At 33.8% G+C, this 20,216-nt stretch overlaps 1 protein-coding gene across 2 annotated transcripts in view; it reads right to left on the bottom strand.

The window, feature by feature from the left end:
• RSRC1 (arginine and serine rich coiled-coil 1) overlaps positions 1-17,866 on the bottom strand; it is a 148,714-nt gene extending 130,848 nt beyond the window's left edge. Inside the window, exons 1-3 of one of the 2 annotated variants that reach the window (XM_026705857.2) lie at positions 17,814-17,866; positions 15,505-15,716; positions 12,039-12,164 (exon numbers count right to left, since the gene is read on the bottom strand). In XM_026705857.2, the coding sequence (XP_026561642.1) occupies positions 12,039-12,164; positions 15,505-15,683 (305 nt within the window). In that variant the 5' untranslated portion in view covers positions 15,684-15,716; positions 17,814-17,866. The remainder of the gene's footprint in view (positions 1-12,038; positions 12,165-15,504; positions 15,717-17,813) is intronic. The other variant, XM_026705858.2, reaches the window with a different exon arrangement.
• Between the last annotated feature and the right edge of the window lie 2,350 nt (positions 17,867-20,216).

The following is a 20,216-nucleotide window of genomic DNA, read 5'->3' as shown; positions in this document are numbered from 1 at the left end:
ACTGTTTTCAAATAATGGCCATTACAAACTTACTAATTAAGAACAAAATAGTTCAAAATTAGACAGCAATAGTTAGAGAAGAGAACTGACAGAATTGCATATTTTTAATTCAATGGTGTATCTGCAGCTATCTCATATTGTTCAACATGAAATTAATCATATTGAATGAATTCATATTTGATTCAAGAGGTTCCTCTTCCACAAAATCTATGCTTAGCACACCAGTGGAATCCGGGATGGACTGGAGAAGAGGAAAGTAACATAGTAAATATGTATAGGTATTTTACTGAAAGATATTCCATATCAATACTGTTGTTAAGACAATTATCACACTATTGAAGTATATAACTTTTACACAACCCATAAATGAATTCTTTATTCCATCTAGTTTATACATTTCTTAAATCCAGCCATCAAGCCTAAGATGGTTTCCAAAGAACTGATATTTAACTATTATCAGACTCTTACTAGATTCTCAAAATCACATTCAGATTTATTGTTGAATGTATAATAAACAAAATTGTAAACTATTCAATTCAGAAATAAGAAATATACAAGAATATATAGAGCCATCGTAAAATACATGAAACTCACAACTCATAAACACATGCATCACAACAATCAGTACAGTCAAGGTGCCACCAGACTATCATCTCCCCAGGCCTATTGGCAAGAAGCACGTCTAATAAAGAAGAATATTTGACCCTCAGGGTTGACATGAGGATCCTTGGTGCTCTCTGAGGTTGCTTGTTTTCTTGCAGATGTTTCATTACCCAAACTAGGTAACATCATCAGTGCTCTGAAGCAAGTTTTGCCTTGGAAAAAGCCAGCAGAATCAGAGCAAATCTGATCTCCGAGAGGATGATGTTCCATAAAGTGGGTGTCACAGCAAAAAAATACTATTCTATGAGTCCTGCAAAATGACATTCCTAGGGAAGTGGCATTTGCAACATGTGCCTCATGCTCGACCTGATGGGACAGGTATATGGGGAGAGACAGCCCCTCAAATAAGTTAATTAGTTGCATAATTGCCGAAGGATGTAGCATTTTTCTTCAGTTCTGCTGTTTAATGATGGGTTTCAATGTAAATAAAACTAGAATTATTTTGAATAAATCTAAAACTATTAGGTTATAATGTTATTAGTTACAATTTGTTAATCAGTAGTACGTTCCTACGTGAATAGCAACATAATCATACTTTGAAATAGTTTGCAATCCAGACCATAATATGACTTTTGTTTAAGACACAGGGTGTACTCAAGATAAAACTTATAGTTTTCTGAAACTGCCTGCAGATATGTAGGACATATTGATTAACGTTATGGACTTGTAGCCTGATATAAGCTCTAAATTGAAATCGACTGCAATTAAGGAATTTGTTGAAAAAAGATTTGTTGTGCTGCTTAATCAGTAACAAAGCAAATGGGATAAATGTATCTTTATAAATCTGGCTATTTAGTTTAAAAGTGTTCATATACTTTAAACTTTATGATTTAAACATTAAAGCATTACAACAGAAAGTATAATATTGAGTTCATTTACTAAATCTGCTGTGTGTTTTACTGCTTAATATGTGGCTTACATAACTTGACAAGATCTTACAGATGGTCATGATTATGTTAAGCAGGACAATACACACACTGAAAACTTTTACATATGCTCACCTAATGGCCTGCCATATTAAATCCAATAAAGTACAATAAAATATAGCAGGTCACTGGGAAAGCTTTTCAAGTTAACAATTGTGTTAACAATTGTGTGTATTGTATATATTGTTAATATACACAATACACACAATTGTTAACACAATTGTTTACTTGAAAAGCTTTACAAGCACATATATCGATGTACAAAACAAGTTTGAATATGATTAATGTAGTTATCTTTGAATAAATGTCAGAATTCAGTATAACCACCTTTTGTGTCTAGTCTTAATGTTTAATTACCTTTTTTAAAAATCCATGAAAGCCCTAAAATGTTGTTTTGGGGTAGAAACTTTTACTCAGCAATCCATTGGGAGCAAAGATAATTGTGTTGAAATATATTGCAGTGTTTAAGCTAACAAATGAATAAAGGTAATCTATACGAACATATGCCATTACCCTGAAGTTGTTAAAGGATCTATGGGAAGAATATTATTCATACCTGGAAAAACTAATGTAGCACAAGAGAAAACAGTGATGAAGGAATACTAACTCATATGGAAATCCAAATATAGTGACAGACACAATTATTTTACTAATTGCTAATGAATATAGTAAGGTGATTTCAAAAGGAAAAGTTTGCTTGGACTACTTCAGGTTTTGACCTCTGTATGAGCAAAAGCATTTCAAACTGAAGCTCACCAAAACTGATTAACACCACCAGTCAAGGCCAGCATGTAGTTGAAGCCTTTTCCATCTATCATATGGCCCAAAGGATGGTTAAATGAATCTTAAAATGGCTACAAACTGCTCAGTGACAACATTGAGTCCTGTCAATTAGAAATAATTAGGTAGTCATTTTGGTGGTAAGTCTTTTTAAGTGCATACATAATGATGCAATGATGCTTATTAGCGATCTCATATAAGCTATGCTCAAACAGTGTGAAATAATTATGTAACTCACAAAGCCTTGCAATTCTCTGTACTTCACCTTAATGCATTTAAAAAACCACTTCATTACCTCCAGTAATTAATCCTCGATTAATTACAGGAAAAGCCCAGTTTACTGTGCTATGTTTCTAATTATCTTATAAATAGTTATGGTTTTAATTAATGTGTTCATTAAGCTGAATATCTTTCTCAAAGCTAGGCTCAGAGCAAAGGTTCTACTTTTGAAAGAAAAGGCCTAACTAGCCATAAGGTGAAGCTATTTTGGATGTGTTTGCTTTTATTTTAATATATTCAACTTCTTAATTGGCATTTAAAATCTAATTTGGAAAAAATTAAAGAAGCTTACAAAGGATTTTTTTCTTATCTGCAACCAAAAAGCTTAATAGTTTTAATAGGCAAACTTTTAACATATATTTGATATACCCAGGAATCAGATTTTAAGTGCCAGGCACCAAATGAATTTAATAAGCTGTAAGGCATTTTAGTTTACAACAACAAAAACCAACAATTTCCTAGCCATCAAGTGAATTTTACCATTTAAATACGTAATTGGAGACATTTAGCAACTTTGTATAATTAAGTGAAAATATGTTATTTGAATAATTGCATTCTACTCTGAAATTTGGTAACTTCTGAAATACTAGAAGATGCATTATCAGTAATCGAACTAATGCACATATATCACTTTTCAATCAATAGCTCAATTTAGGTGACATGTCAAACTTTGTTAATGGCAACATAATCATGATTTAGAACAACCTTGTTCATTAATCTAGAGATAGTTAGCAAACTGCAAAATATATATAGAGGTTCATTTGAATGTCTAAATCAGGGGTATCAAACGTTGTCACGGCATTGTCGCGTGACATATCAGGACTTTTTCCCCCCTTCACTAAACCAGGGTGGGCGTGGGCCGCGAGTTTGACAGTCCTGGTTTAAATCAACAAATTACCTAAAATATAAGAAGAAAATACCAACTGAGATGAGCAGGAAGTTTCTCCAACAGCTTGTTTCTTGAAGTCAAGTTGAACACTACCTCCGAATTCATAAAAGGGTCAAAATTACCATATGCGTATGCCAGGTATTTTTCAGCCAAACCGAGGAGGACTTGACATGTGTTTCCATCCCAGGAATGTCAACTTTAAAAGACATCCACTTTAAATGGTCTAGCACATAACCAGGTCTTTGGGCTTTGGATTTTTCAGAACTTTTGGTCTCTAAATTCTTACAAGTAAAGATGGCACAGAGTACAACTGTCTACAGAGTCTCTTGCCCATGTGGGGAATTTTGTGCAGCCTCAATTTGGTTGCTCCTTAGCATATGAAGCAGCAGGGCAATGTTGCTAAACTGGGTATCAAGCTGAGCATCCCAGCCAAACTTCAAACAGGTGGTAACTTACTGTGGCTTGTGGTCCTGGTATCAAACATTGTTTATTGACTATTGCTGCTAAAAATTGCTTAGAATTAAGTTCCATGTCCAATTGCAGAAGAAGGATTAAGGTTTCCCACATCGTTTCCTGACAGAATCAGGACACTAATCACTCTAACAACCCTTGTGGATGGGTAGAAATAAGCTGAGTTTGACTGTAGGAAAAGGGAATTATTTTTGTATGGCAATAGCCACACCAGTTAGATGACTTGTGCTGCCTCTTCCTCATGCAGAGGACCACATACAATCAAGTCCTTCTTTTCTTAGATGTTTACACAAACTATTCATTCTAAAACAAGATCACCAAATTATACAGCAGTAAATGCTCAAGACCACACTACCTAAATAGGACACAATCCAGTTTAGCCCATCTACAATCCACTTCCCGTGTCAAAATTACTTGTTTCTACTGAATATCAGCAGCCTTCAACAAAATATACCAACTTTCTTAAGGACAAGAACTGCATAATGGCAGCTACAGAGACAAAAACTGCATAATAGCTACATTGTTGCCAGAACAATTGAAATAAATGTTTGAAAATAATTTATTTTCTTAATTATTTTAGTACTGGCAAGGTTTTCTTTGCATTCCCTTCTCTTCTCAACCTTTGAAAATCATGCACAAAAATAAAGTTTGCATCAACACTAATCTGGTAAGAGAGAAGTTCCCTGAGAATGGGCTCTGGCATGAGTCCGAAAGCTCAGAAGACTAAACCTCTGGTCCCAATTACTAACCCAGGTTGGATCCTGCAACATTATTCTCAGACATGTATATTTGCCTTTACTCTTGCTTGATTGCTTCTGCTCCTCCCTCTCTTCCTCATATGATCTCTATTCAATTTCATTGCCTTTTTTGTCTTCCCAACTTAAGTAACATTTCTCTTACTCTGACTATCCCACTATTTCTTTCTCCCTCTCTGTATCTCTCTCTCTTTCTGAGTTTTTTGTTGTGTTTGTTAATTCTGCTAGAAGGAAAGAAGAGGAATGACATGACTATGATTATGAGATGTGATTACCTTTAGTTGCCCTTGTATTTTTATTGTGTCATTGTCCTGTATTATTATTTATTTTTATTCATTGCTTTTAATCCTATCTTCACTGCCAAGTGACAATTACAATATGGGTAGCTATATAAATTGATAAATATTGTTTGAGTGTGCATTTCTATTAATGAGGATGGTTGTATTGGAGAAAGCAATAGCCAGCAAATGCAAAGGGAAAAATCAAATAATTTTTTTTAATTTTATAAATGAGGTACCTTACTTTACAGACCGTTAATTTTAATCAATAGTTATTAATTCTTTCAATATACTGTTTTGTCCTAGTTCTGGGCTGTAACCTCTTATATTAAGTGTCCAACTCCAATGGACTCAATACATTTTTATTCACTCACTCACTCACTCACTGTTATTCAATTTCTGTTGCTGCCTATTTCAATCCATGACTCCAGGTAGCTTACAATTCAAAATTACAATATAGTACATACTGCATAGCATACATAAACATGCCTACACCAACATATCAAATGCATTCAATTAATGTAGAAGGGGAAATCTGCAAGATTGATTTTAAGTTCAAAAACGTGGAGAAGCTAGACACTGCAGAGTATTGTGTCAGGTTTTGCCTATTCCTATGGCAGAGGCATTTATTGCTTCTCTCCTAAATTCAGGTGAAATATGGCTATCATTACATCACAAACAAATAAAATATTGTATGTATGTATGTGTGTGTGTGTGTCTATATATATATATATATATAGCTGAATGCCATACATGTAAGTACCCGCGAAAACTTAACATATATACATACACACACACACACACACACACACACACACACACACATTTATGCATATATATATGCATAAATGTATGCATGTATATATGGGCTAGAATGTACATCTATACAGTATGTATGGATTCTACTCATATTATTTCACAACAATGTTCAATGAAACAGTTTGAAACTCATAAATTTTGACAAAATCACAAATTGCTGCACGTAAGGTTTAACTTTTTCACCCTTCATTGTTCTGATTCCTCTCTTATAAATTCTTTTTGCCATGTTAATAGTATTCTTCAATCTGATGTTCAAAAATTAAACCATACTTATTAAAACAACTAGAGTAACAGTAGGCCTTTCAAAATAATGGAATGTTCTCATAATAGCCTTAAAATGGAAATGACTTTTGTATGTTTTCACATTGAATTTGTGGGAGATGTTTGTTAGTTGCCAATCTTACACATATGACTGAATGGCTTTACACCTCCTACAAGTTTACCATTTGCAGATAATTGAAATCTAATATCATTAAGTAATTCAACACTCATCACATAAAAGTTTAGGGTGCAACTGAAAAAAGATGACTACAGTTATATAGGAAAATATTTGAATCATTTATTTTAGTTATATTAAAAAATGATTTTAGATTTATGCTATTTGTGTCATGTTAAAACATTAAATGCTGCTTTTAGCATGTAACTAATAATGTATATGCAATATGAAGGAAGGTAAAGATTTTGCCATTTTTCATTTCCTAATATTTTTCTCACTTAGAATATATCATACACCAGAATGGGAATACCTAATACTTGACAAATATACCATAAATCTGCAGTGTATAATGGAAGATACCATTAACATCAGTCCCACAATTATATGCCTGTCCTCACATTATGAACAAGTTGATAATCACATAAGTTACCATCACATAGACATTCTGAATGTTACATTTGTTCATATGTCTTTAACAGTGTTTTAACAGAGTTTAGAATGTCAGTTCTAAACCTTTAAAATAATAACACATACTAATTTTAGATGCAGGAGATTTATAACAGATGTATTGTTCTGCATCCTAGCAATCCAATAACATAATTGTCATCAAGTTTTACCAGCCAAATAGGAAAACACATTATTTCATTGCATACATTAAAACAAATGCTTTCACTGATATATTTTCAATATAACTTTCTAAAATAAGTTTTAACTTTAGCATATTGTATATAAATGATGCAATTAAATAGAAGTTATAACTGGGGCTTAAATTGTTTTAAAAGATTAATATTGCTCCAACATTGTTGCTTTAATTCAAATAAATCCTTGATAATGCAAAGAATTAAATAATGCAACTCACACAGAATATGAAGAATGCAACTTGCACAATTAACACAAGTTAATAATTAGCAACATTAGCAAGAATAATTCAGGACCATACACATCTACAATATATACAAAATTGTAATACCATCCAAGAAATCCATAACATTATAAAAATAAATGCCACATCCTAATCTTCACATGGCAATAATTTCAAACTGGTATTTTAATCTCATTTCCTTGAATAATATCCATACTCTAGGGTCATTTTCCTTCTCATATTCAATATTGTGCATGCTTGTATCAAGATTCCTTTCTTCATATCCTGTCAGAGTATCAATCACTGCCTCCTGTCCACTCAATCCACATTTGATTTATCAGCCACCGTCTTTCTGGACTCCATAACTCGACCCAAACCATCTTAACAAGACATTGACAAATAGCACTCAGTATCACATCAACCTGTTCCACTTAGTAAACTAAGAAACACTAACTGTGACATCTCCACATAAGTATTCTATTCCAATCCCCAGACTGATGTATATTAATGAGGAGATGGCATTTGAAATGCTTCTCCCACATCAGCATCTAATATGATCAAATTAGGAAATAGGATGATTTATTAAATTTTGTAGAGCTGAATTTTTTTTATATCCTATATCTGTGGTTTCAGAAAGTGAGCTGTTACTTTCAATTTTTCTGCTGACAATGTGCCTGTATTTCTCAGATGAATTATTGTGTTTAAAAAGATTGCAAACAACAAAACGTTATTAAGCAAATGCCAGTAAAACAAACTAAATCTATTTTAAAATTATTAATGTAATATAAATGTGGTAGTTCTGCTGAAATTTAGCTTGTGATTTTACATTATTTGCACAGCCCTGTTTTATTGAAACACAACTGTAAATCTATAGTATTATAGAGAACCTCATTCTTGATTCAGATTGCATTTAAAATAGGATAAAAAACTGCAGTGCAAACATTCGTCTTTGAATAAAGGAAAAATACTTAAAGCACAGAAGATAATAATTAGGAGTTAACAGTCTGATAATGATTTGCTGGTCTAACAGACTAGTTTACTAGTCTTAATTTATAATCTTGATTTCTGTAAGAAAAATACAACAATGCAGCACATAGTTCCTTAAAAACATACCAAATGAAAAATCTTGTGATTTTTAATCTGAAGTCAGTGTTCTGTATCCAAACAAATAAACCATTATCTGGCCAAATCTGTTAAGACAAGATAACTTCCTGCATTTGTAGAATCACAAATTGCCCATCTCAAATTTAGCCAATTCTATCCAGATATGAGAACATAGAAAGATTACATAATTTTTTTCCTTTAAATATAAATTTCCCTTCTTTCAAAAATAAAATTCCACTTGGAAAGGTAGCCCAATTTACTTTTAGGACAAAAAACACAACTTATTTTAAATATTCTTGATGGCTAAATATGAACATGGGAATATTTATTTTTTAAATTAGGCAAGTCTCAGAAATGTGACAGGCTCTACATAAAATAATATATTTATCAGAAAAGGCTTTTCAGTGAACACCCAAATTGTTCCCTCCATTGTCTGAATCTCTTAAATTTACCATAGCTAAAATGCAGATAAATCTGGGTGTTTAATACTACATGTTAATCGATGTACCAGCTATTTATACGTAATGTAACAATGGAAAGACAAATTATCTAACTTAAAACAGCACAAAACAAAAGTAAATCTATAAAGACCATATATATCATCATTTTGACCAATTTATAATTTATTTTACTTTTATAAAGCTAGAGCTTTGTTCAAACAAATAAAACATATTTTTCAAAAGAAACACAGTATAAAAACTGACATAGTAAATATCAAGTGGCCAAGATAAAGTATCTGCTGAAAATACACACCTATTCAATTTGTAATGACATAAGACATTGGTAAACAACTGTGTTCAACTCCGCATCTACAAACCAGGTTTGCTCCACATCAGCAAAATTTTTACTGATATTTATTACGTACTTGCTAATATTCATTCTTAAAATGACCACTTATTAACTTATTCAACCAGCTTATATGCCACTATTTATAGTCCACAAATGGATATTCAGTCTCCTAGATACAATTAATTGCTATAACAGTTTTTTTTCCCCTGACCTCTCACCAAAACGTACTTCAGTATAATTTAAGTCTACATTTTTCTTGTCCTCTCCCAACAAGTCTGCCTATTTAAAATGGTTCATTAGATACTTGAAGAACTATCATGTCTCTCCACTGTCTTCTCTTGTCCAAGCTCTTCAACCAGCTCTTCCCTAATGGTTAGGATCATATCTAGGAATGTCAATGCCCTTGTCTCTTCTTCAACCTTTTGGAAAATGAAACAATTAGTGAAGCCAAAGAGCAATTTGTAGGATCTTGCAGTCCTAGCTGACTTGGTTTTCCAACAACCAAATAATAACCATCTTCCATTATTACTTTTTCCCTCCTCATTAAAAATTCTATTATTCAGAGCCCTTTTGATTTTATTTTTTTTGCTCTTTGGATTGTTATTTTGTTTCCAGCCTTCTAGTTCTCATTATCTTTTTCTTTTTTTCATATACTTTTCTTTCAATTTTTATGTCTAAGTTGCCCAGCGTCACTATAGAGCCAGGCAGCCTCAAAATTTCAGTCCCTGGGTTATGAATAACCACTTCACGGACAATCCCTACATACAAGCAGACTGCCTATTACTTAAAATTGCAGAAAGTGTTCTCTTTTTTTGAGAAAGTGCTGAAACTGCACAGTGCTTTCAGGAACCGCTGAATTCATATGTTTTTAATATACAGCCTGTTCTCAGGGGTTCCTGGAAGCACTGTGCAGCTTCAGCACTTTGTTGGCTTAAGGAAGGGCAATGCTGTCCGCCATTTTTAGTAACAAGCAATCCAAGCTCTGACTTAAATACAAATTGAAGTTAGAAACAGTTAGGGAACAGAACTTGTTCTTAACTTGGGGACTGCCTGTATCTCCTTCCCTTTTGATTGGCCTATTGATTTTGATTAAGTTGTAGCCCTCAATTCTACAGTTTTGTCCCATCAATAATATTTGTATTTGCCTTCCTGAATTAAGACTCGTTCTTCCTATTTTCCCTGCATGCTTTACAAAGAAAATTTATTGAGTTTTGTAGCTTGACTTTTTCCTCTATTTGTTTTCAGTCCCAGGCTTCTTCTCATACTTTGCATTGTACTGTTTTCCAAACTCTTGTTTTTCTTTCTCTAATATTCAGTTTAAGGCTGTCTAGATCAGGTTCACAAAGCACCTTTTACACAGTCTTCTCAGTTCCCATGAGTGCCTCTCTTACCAGGAGTCACTCATCTCAGAAATAAGACCCATTATCAAAGATGCACTTTTGAAGAAGGTGCTTCGGGACATGCTGGAGGACATACAAAGTACACTTTTGAAGGATTTCCAGATGTCTAATAATAGATACAGAGGTATGAGAACATTACTTCTCTTTAATGCTGCAGCAGTATTACGGTAAATGTGATAACACTGCAAACATATGCTAAGTCAATCATCTGCATCCTTCAGAAAAGCATTTGGGAAAAACCTGGTACTGTATTTTGCTACCCTCAAATGGTGATGCATCATGGTGTCATTTGTTAAGTTCTTGATTTATTATACTTTTTATAATAATTTTTGTGTTATTTAAAAGCTCATTCGAGTCTTTGGAAACTGTGTAGCATATAATCAAAGAAATGCATACTGCAAATTTTTACATTTCAATGTCTCAAGAGAGACCATACCCTAATAAAAATAGCTACTATATACCTAATGGGTATGAATGAAGAGGTTTGCAAGCGCTGCAATCATTGGAATTCTAGATTAGCCCATAAGATTGTATTTTCATCCAAATGATAAAACTAAAAGCATTCATTCACAAGATCTGAATGCACTCTATTTTGATTTTTCTTCTCCATAAAATATTAGATAACTTTTTAATAAGCAGTATACTGTAGTCCTAAAGCAATATACTGAAGTCCTAAATACAAAAGCTGGATCCCACCAATCCTATGATACAAAATAAATTCAGGGCAATGCCCAGGGCCATTTTTAGTAATAGGCAATCCAAGCTCTGACTTAAATACAAAATGAAGTATTACAGTATTATCACAGCACTCTTGCAACAAATGGTTCATCATGTTACCATCATAATTAATATTAAAAATAATCTCTATTGTATTTTAACATGTACTTAATAAATTTGTATTGCCACAAAAATAAAATATTAAATCTCCCAACACTGTATAAAATGCATATTTTCAAATAAAGTTTTCTATTTTTATATATTAACTATTTTTCTGAAATAATTGTAATATAAAGATCATGATTCTGCAGAACATCGATGTTTCATATGATTATGATTTCACAATTTCAGCTTTCATACATATTACTTGGTACCCTTATTTTGCTATATTTATTGTGGATTTCAGGTTCACAAAATATTTGCAGTTTCATAACTCCATTGATATCACACAAAATTCCAAGTATTTTTTTTTAATGAAAATTACTTATGAGTATTATTGGTATGTCCTTTTTACTTTAGCTTAAGCAAAATATTCAAATGAGCACATTTTCTAGCAATTAATACCCAGCAACATGATTACTTTTTAATCTGATATTATCTATATATGCTATCACCATGTATTTTGTATAATAGATATCGTAACAAAACAGGTCTTATATCAAGTCTAAACAATATATACGGACAAAGGAACTCCAAGTTAAACCACAACTTGAAAAGTACATAAAGGTCAAAATACTTTAACCTTTTGCTGTTACATTTATAATCTTGAAGTTAACATAAAATCATTAATTAATGGTTATTAAGACTTGGGAGTGCAAAGTGAAAAACATTTTATTTGGTAATTGTTCTTCCAGGGCGAAACTGTCATACCTTCTTGATCTGCTTTTTGATCTTGATCTCTGAGACCGATACGATTTTCCTTGTGCTCTTGATCGGCTATGACTCCGTTTTCTTTTGGACCCATACGAAGAACTGCTGCTTGATCGATGCCTTCGCCTCAAATAGAGACAGAAAACTCACTTACAATGGATCATTGTTTTTTTTTTTCATAATCACATAAATCAATATAGTAAATATGGTAAAAAAAAATCACATACACTCCAAAATATATAGATAAAATAAGCAAAAATGGTTATTAAAACTTTTTTTCTAAGGCTAAATCCAACCTATCGAAACAATATACAGGTTCCAGAAGACCTTTGGAAAACTCAAAAAGCTTAAAAAGATTTTTTTATAAAATGATAAACTATCTAAAGATAATTTTTAATAAAATGATGTAAGGTTGGTATTTGTCACTGGAAGAATTATTTAAAATGTATAAAAGTACTTTGAATTTATGTTAGAAATGTAGTTTATCATGCTGAGTGGGTATATAAAAAAGGTTAAAATTTTTGAATTCAAATATGTAACATTAATTCAGATGATGTTAAAGACAATATACAATAGAAACCAGAGATTTTCCCTTTGAGAGTGATGGACACTTAGTTGTAAAAACTCATGGAACTTAGTTTTTATATATGATAACAGCAACAAGACTTGCACAAGATTTGGAAAGTTTGTCATTGCCTACGATTGAAGAGAGAATAGTAAAGTTAATGAAGCTGGCTAGGATGGTGAAATTGATAGCTTTAATTAAAGAAAAGTCACTGATTACTTGTAATGCTGACTGGAAGCCCCTATGAACTTTTAGCACTAAACAGAATAAATGAAATTATGATATATGGACAATAGAAAAAATAATAGCTAATAGAAAAAATGAAAGTTGTGAACTTAGAGAAGAAGCCTACAGTAGTTTTTGATTTACAACTAGTCACTTAGTGACCGTTTGAACTTACGACAGAACCTCTAAAAATTACTTATGATACATTCAAAGTTATGGCTACTACAGCACCCTGCACTTATTCACCCTTATGACTGACTGTAAGAACAGAGCTCACCCCCCCACCCTCCTATTCAGCCCTGCTGGATCCCTACAGTCACTCATCCAGCCAAGGGAGAGATGTGGCTGGCTGTAACACATGCTAATCAACTGGAACTTGCAACCATCTAGTTTCCTTCCCTCCCAGCTAGGAATGAAGATATGACTGCAACTTGCAAGCCTGTCTATAACTCCTGAGATCAAGGTTTCAAGCTTGTGCAGGGGATCAAGAAGACAAGCAACAGTATACACTGACTTCATCAGCGTCTGTATGTCCTTGGAACCCACAAACTGAAAGTAGCCTAATCTAACCATTCAAAGTTATCAGTGCTGGCATCCATACTGGCCTAACTGTGAGATATTTTATTTGTAAAAATTATTAAAAGCAGACAAAAGTATTAAACTTTGTGTGATACTCTCCAGAGAAAGCAGCAGGGGTCTGAATATGCCCCCTCACAACCTAACTCAGCAAAGCAACCCATGAGTTTTGCAAATATCCTGGGTGGAAAAAACAGTGACTTTGCTGTACATATTAATAGAGCAAAAGTGAGCATCAAATGATGCTTTTTCTCAATTTTTACATATTCTATCCTGTGTTCAGATATTTTATTCTACAAAATTAACATATAAACCACTTAAAAGTAAAAACAAAAACAAATGTAAGATTTTTACTTTAATACATCTCAGTCTTGAAGGATATGCATGATCTATAAATTGTATCAATCAATGTATCCTCAAGAAATATATATTTGAAACTCAATAGCACATTCTGTTGCAGTAACTATGCAGGGATGTAACATTGTCTCTATTGTACAGTGATCTTTTTAGCCACTTACTGATAACAAAATTTTCAGGTTGAACATGGACTTCTATGGAGAAAAAAAACTATGCACATTTCATGGATGTTAGTTTTTTAATAAAGAAAAAGAAAAAATCCTGATATTAAAAGTTTAATAACTGTTAAAACTTAGTAGTAAACCTTTCCTCCAAATTTTAAAACTTAGATCTAATTAAAACTGAATCAAGAATATTGTAAAGAGTTAAGCTCTTTTTACTTTATAACATAAAACTATTCTCCACTGTGACTCATATTACTTTCATCAATGCTTCATATAGAATATAATGTGGCTTCAGAGTCAAATTAATTCACAGCATGAATCCTTGTATATACTATATACTGTTCAGACTGCAGAACAATGTAACAAAGTCAGTATGTACATATACTGCTTACTACTAGAACATTAGAGGTGTACTACAAGGAAATATGCTACTGCAGGCATATTAATAGATTTTTTATAAAATCTGAAGCAAAGGGAATTGGCTAGCAATAAACACATACACACACACCACTCTAGGATATAAAGTTAAACATTTGTTATTGATAAAATCGTTCTGAAATTAGACAACATTGGGTGATAAATATTTTCTTACTGTATTTGAGTAACATATTTTCCAAAAGAACCTTTCCCTGGGTGCTGCTTTTTGTGTTTTTTGCATTGTTCTTTCTTTTTAAACGTTTTAACAGCACCCAAAGTCACTGGCAGTTGACTATAATTTAATAAATTATGGTTGGCTCCACAATCAATCAGATGTTTAAACTGGATTTGGCATTTCTTTCTTCCTATCAAGTCCTTCCCAAAAACCTGGGATAGGCAGATATTGATGTTTGATGGTGTTAAAGGTATTATTACTTTCGCTATTTTATTGTCCCACCAGTTCTTGCTTATAGGCAAATGGTTTCTTGCAGATCTTCCAATGCACCATTGTGCCTACTTTGTCATATCGTTGTTTGTAGTCAGTCTGTGGAATCTTTTGCAGTGTCTAATTAGCTGGCCTTTTGTTTCTTCAGCTTCTTTGCACAGAGACATATTTAGATTAAATTTGACATTTTTATCTATTTATTATCTCCTTCCCAGGGTCCTGGGATATAGAGATGTAATTGTTCGATGGAATTAAAGGTATTGTTGCAAGATGAAAGCTGTATTATCAAAAAGCAAACACCTTAGTCGTTCTCTGATGCAAACAACCATCCCAACCTCATTCTGTCCCAGCACTTTCTGGCTTTCAAAAAGCTAAGTACCTACATCACAATCATGTGACCATAGGGAGGCTGTAATGGCCAAATTTCAAGGACAGATTGTCTTATTATTCAGTGACATAACTTTGAATGATTGTTGAATGAGTGGTTGGTAAGCAAGGACAAGCTGTATGGAGTCAGTTCTTTCTCTAAAAAGATGCCATTTGTTAAAAAAAAAAAGTTAATTAGGCAAATTATATAAACTGACACATGTTATATGAATGCTACAATTTATACATCGCTTTTAACAGACCACACCACAAGATGAAATACTGAACTATACCTGAATATTTTAAAAGTTTCATTTACCAATAATTTTAAAACTGAAGTAATATGTTTACCTTTTTTCATATGAATGTGAACGAAATTGGACATCTCGAGACCGTGATCTTGATTTTCTTCCTGATTTTTTATGGCTATAACTTCTATCTGAGGAACTGCTTGAAGATGACCTTCTACGATGTTTCTTTTTTCTTCTGCTTTTAGTCTCTTCTTCAGTGTCTGATGAATGGCGACCCATTTTAGCAAGCTAGTTTTTACAAATATTAGAAAACTGTAAAAATTACAAAGTACCGTATGATTAATAGAAAAGTGTATCATTACTAAATGTCCACTCATTGGTCTAAAATTGAAACCAAGACTGTACCTACTATCTATTGTCACTACGTAAGTAACACTGTTCTCCAAAATATAATCATGCAAACTTTTACACTTTTGGAGAAGACACAATGCTCTATGTAACCTTAATTTAAAACAAGAAATAAACTAAATGATCTTAGAATGTAAGCTTGCACACTCTTAAATCCTGTTAGGCTCAACAGAACTTTATAAAATGGATAGACCAATTTACATTTCATAGAAAGCACAAATAATTGTTAATGCAGTTGTAGCAAAACCTAAAGGTACAAAAAGAAAAAGAAACAGTACTGGAAAACTAAAAGAATTTGGTGCATTAGCAGATTTTAAGATTAACAAACAGAAGTTGAAGATGTTAACAAAAATATGTAAATACATCTAAATTTGTGTGGCAGGGGAAAAAACCCCACAAGGTGTTACAGGTGCAAAAGAAAGGAGGAGGATTGCATCTACCTGATTTGAGACTGTATTTTGCAGCTTGCTGCTTGGTTTTGTTTGGTTGGTGCTGCTGAGAAATGCAACACAACTTGATATTTGCATGGATGTTGTGGTATAACAAAGCCAAAGTTAATGTGGATTTTAAAATCATTATGCTGGACATGTCATACTGAAAATATGGAATAGATATAAACCCAAGTTGTGCCCCAAAACATCTTTGTGACTGTCAGCACAAGAAACATTTTACAGATGAGAAATAATAGGCAAACCCAAATGGGCAGCTTACTGAGATACTAGTACTTTGTCAAGGGGGGATACCAAAAAAAATCAAGAATTGGCAGCAGAAATAAATAACTGGCAATATTTTTCATATCTACAATTATTAGAAAGATTTAAACCAGACAAAAGTTTGTGGTTTTTCAGTACTCTAAGAATGAAATAGAATTATGTGCAAATGAAGTATATGCAATTGCTAAAATGTATAAACTTTGTTTTTGTAATTTGAAACAAGTGAAAGAGTGTACAATGAAGTGGTCTAAAGTTTAGCCTCTAAACGGTTTGGTTATAATATACAGATGGAACAATGGAAAAATATGTGGCTGAAAAGATTGAAATGTACATATTATAATCCGTAGCTGGTGAACAAGTAAGAAAAAGCTAGAAAATTTCAGATTCAAATACATATACTGATTCAGTGGCTTTTAAAGATTAATAGAAAATTGAGGCCAGAGGTCTTTCTTTTGGGATTGATGGACAAACTGTTAGGGAGAAAAAGGCATGAAACTGCAAAGGCACTGTTGTATTGTCTTGTTGGCATAAACCTACAACAGTTGATGAAGATTATGGATCTTTTACGAAATGGCTAAATTGACATCTTTGAGCAGAGAAAGAATATATTTTTTATTGATGACCCTTTATGGACTTTTCTCATAAAATTGGGTGTGTGTGTGTGTATGCGCGCCCGCCTGTGTGTAAAATTAAAGCCAAGCTAGCATGAGAAACAAGGGATGGTGGTTATTTAAAAAGTTTAAATGGCAGGAGGACGGACCTTACACAAACCGTTGCTCCCCTTCCCCAAACTGGACCCCAGATGAATTGGGCTGGCTTCTGGCAAGTTGGGTGGGGTGGGAGAAACAGGCTTCAGTCCAATTCAGGCCTAATATCTGAGGCCGGCTCGCTGCTTTGAAAGCAAAGGCGGCTCCGGGCCACCTTTAGTACCCAGAAGGCTTTTCAAAGGAGCGACCTCAGCCTCCTCCCTGCCCAGCAACTCTCCCCATCGGTTCAGCTGACGGAGGAAAAAGATGGGGAGCCCTAGGAAACCCCGGGACGTGGATACCCTCCAAACAGATTTCCTCGGTCGAGAAGAAGGAACGGCCCGAACCGCCAAGGCTCCGGGCATTGCCCATATTATAGGGCTTCCAGACCGGATTCTGTCCCCTATATTCCCGAAAACCAGAATATGAGGCGCTAGAGCGGCTTTTTTGAAAGCTCTCCTAATCCTCCGCCTCTTTCCCGAGCCCAGCGGCAAACCGCACCCCACCCCCACCCCCTTTCCCCGAAACCCGAGCCCACTTACCTCAGGAGCCGGCTGAAGGCCTCCGCGCTGCCGAGCTTCCGTAGTTTGAGCTCAGCGCCTTCCTCCACCAGACCGCCAGCCAGACCTTACTAAGCCATCACAACACTCATCCATCCACGTGCCCAGGCGAGGAGCGCCGAGATTATCGATCGGAAGGCCGGCGTCTTGCGTTGGCGGCGGCGCGGCTTTCTTCCTGGCGGCGTTGCTTCTTCTTTTGTTTTGGTTTTACCCCAAACAACCGCATTCACATTAACACATTTTTAAAAAAATTTTAATTAACGTCAGTATCAAGGTTTTTTTTTTTAATGCACCGGTGGATGGGTTTTTTGTGTGTGTGTGCGTGTGGCCTTTCTTTATGTCCGGTTTTTGTGCACACGCGCGTCACATCTAGAAGGCGGGCGGGGGGGGGAATCCCGAATAAATCACAGAGTTCTATCTGTATAAACTGCACTTTGATTAAAATTGAAATGATTTATCTGCAAACTGCTTTTAAGATGCTGCAGTTTTTCTACAGTGGAAAGGAAGGGTTTTCGGAGCTTAGGCGCATATTAGTTTCCCAGTTGAGACTACGTTAAGGTTGGTTGAGATTATTGCTAAAGGAGGGAAAGTTAAAAGCTCAATTGGAGAAGGTAAGAATGAAATTTATCGGTTTTCATTTAAATCAAGAGCGATTCAAGCAGTTCACTGTTTCCTGTCACAGGTACTGCAGATCACTTCTGCAAAAAAAACCAAACCCATTTGACATAAAAATGAGACACTTTTGTTTCACAGATTGAAGTAGTTGCTGCTTACTCTGGATGACTTCAGGGCTTGGGATATGTGGGATAGAGCTGTTCATTCGTAGGGAGCTGAAATGCTATTCAAGAGGGCAATGGAGATCCTGGTTTTCTGCTCTTTGGTCCACCACTACCTCCTCTCACCAATCATGATCTTGGAAATAAACTATCTACATTAAATGCAGACCAATCCACGTTCAAATGTCAAGGTTCAAGTTTAAACATTTGAAAGCCACAAATCCGTTTTCAGGTTTTGGTTATGAAACTAACCATGTTTGTACATTTCACATTCAACTTACTTGGATTTGCAGAAGAGCAAACAATCTGTTTCTGACATTTTACACTGCATAGGTATGCTCAAAAGTGAAATATTTAAATCAATGATACATAAGGAAATGTTATAGAGCTTCTGGTTCAAATGGCATTTTTATATTCATTTCTCTGGGAATAACTCAGTCCTGAGAACTAAATGTCAACTCTTGGTGAACATAGGCAAAATTGCACTAATACTACACCTGTATTCATGCTTCTCTGAAGTAACCCTCACTAAACGCAGAATTAATTACTAAATTGGATATCTGCATTTACACCTTAATGTCCAAGTCAGAAGTACTACTACATATATTTGATTGAATTGATAGATTGGAAGCATTTCTGTTTTAATTCCTAATTAACCTCAGTGGAAAGGTTATTTTGCAATTTTACTAGTGTAAAACAGAAATTTCTAGCTCTCACCAGTGTGACATCTGCAATTTTTGAATAGACTCCTCAATTCATTGAACACATTTCCAACATACAATTATACAATTTCTTTTTTTATGTATTTAAAAATAATTTTAAATTAATGCATTAATCCATAGTTTGTTTTATTTTTCAAATAGAAGCCTATTTATTTTCATTCAGTAATTAAATGACACTGTCAGAGTCACTTTACTGGAAAGTTGTCTCCATATATTAATTTTCTTTAATGCAGTGAAGGAATGTACACTAGAGCTTATCCGGAGATGTAGGAAACTTGAATTAAATCCTGTCATTGTCACTGAAAAAGAAAGAAACACCAGGATTAGTTTAAAAAGAATTTACTATAGAAAGCTTTTATAAGAATTGGTATCCGGAGCCCCCATTCATTTCTCAAGATATCTTTGAACTTGAATAGATGGTGATTTTCAAGAGATGCCTTTAAGATTCCAGAGTTAATATTTCTACTTTCCAAATAGAATTATATTCATATTGTTCTTTTTTACTTGTTCAGTGAGAAGCAATTTCTATCTAGTCTATAAAATAAGTTACTCATAATTCTGTGGTTTTCTAGGAGTTTGTATCACCACTTTCATCTGAATAAGAGCACTTAATTGAAAGCCATAAAGCGTATAAGACATTCTGACAATTTTCTAATAAAGTATTTAAAAGTTTAACTTTTACCTTCTGGATCTAAAACACGTTTAGATGCCTTGATTCCATATAATATACATGTTGCTTATAATATTACATTAGCTGAGAAAAGGGGTAATATATATCTCAATATAAAATAATGTAGAAAATATTTGGAATCACTCCAACCAAATGGAAAACTTTGCATTCTGAGTATTAAACAACAAAATGTACTAATCAAGGGAGGGGAGCCAAA

The sequence above is a fragment of the Pseudonaja textilis genome, chromosome 4, assembly GCF_049901715.1.
Source record: "Pseudonaja textilis isolate UNSWEBS1 chromosome 4, rPseTex1.2, whole genome shotgun sequence".
In the NCBI taxonomy this organism is placed as follows: domain Eukaryota; kingdom Metazoa; phylum Chordata; class Lepidosauria; order Squamata; family Elapidae; genus Pseudonaja; species Pseudonaja textilis.
The sequence above is the reverse complement of the archived record's forward strand: the minus strand, read 5'-3'. Positions and strand labels throughout refer to the sequence as shown.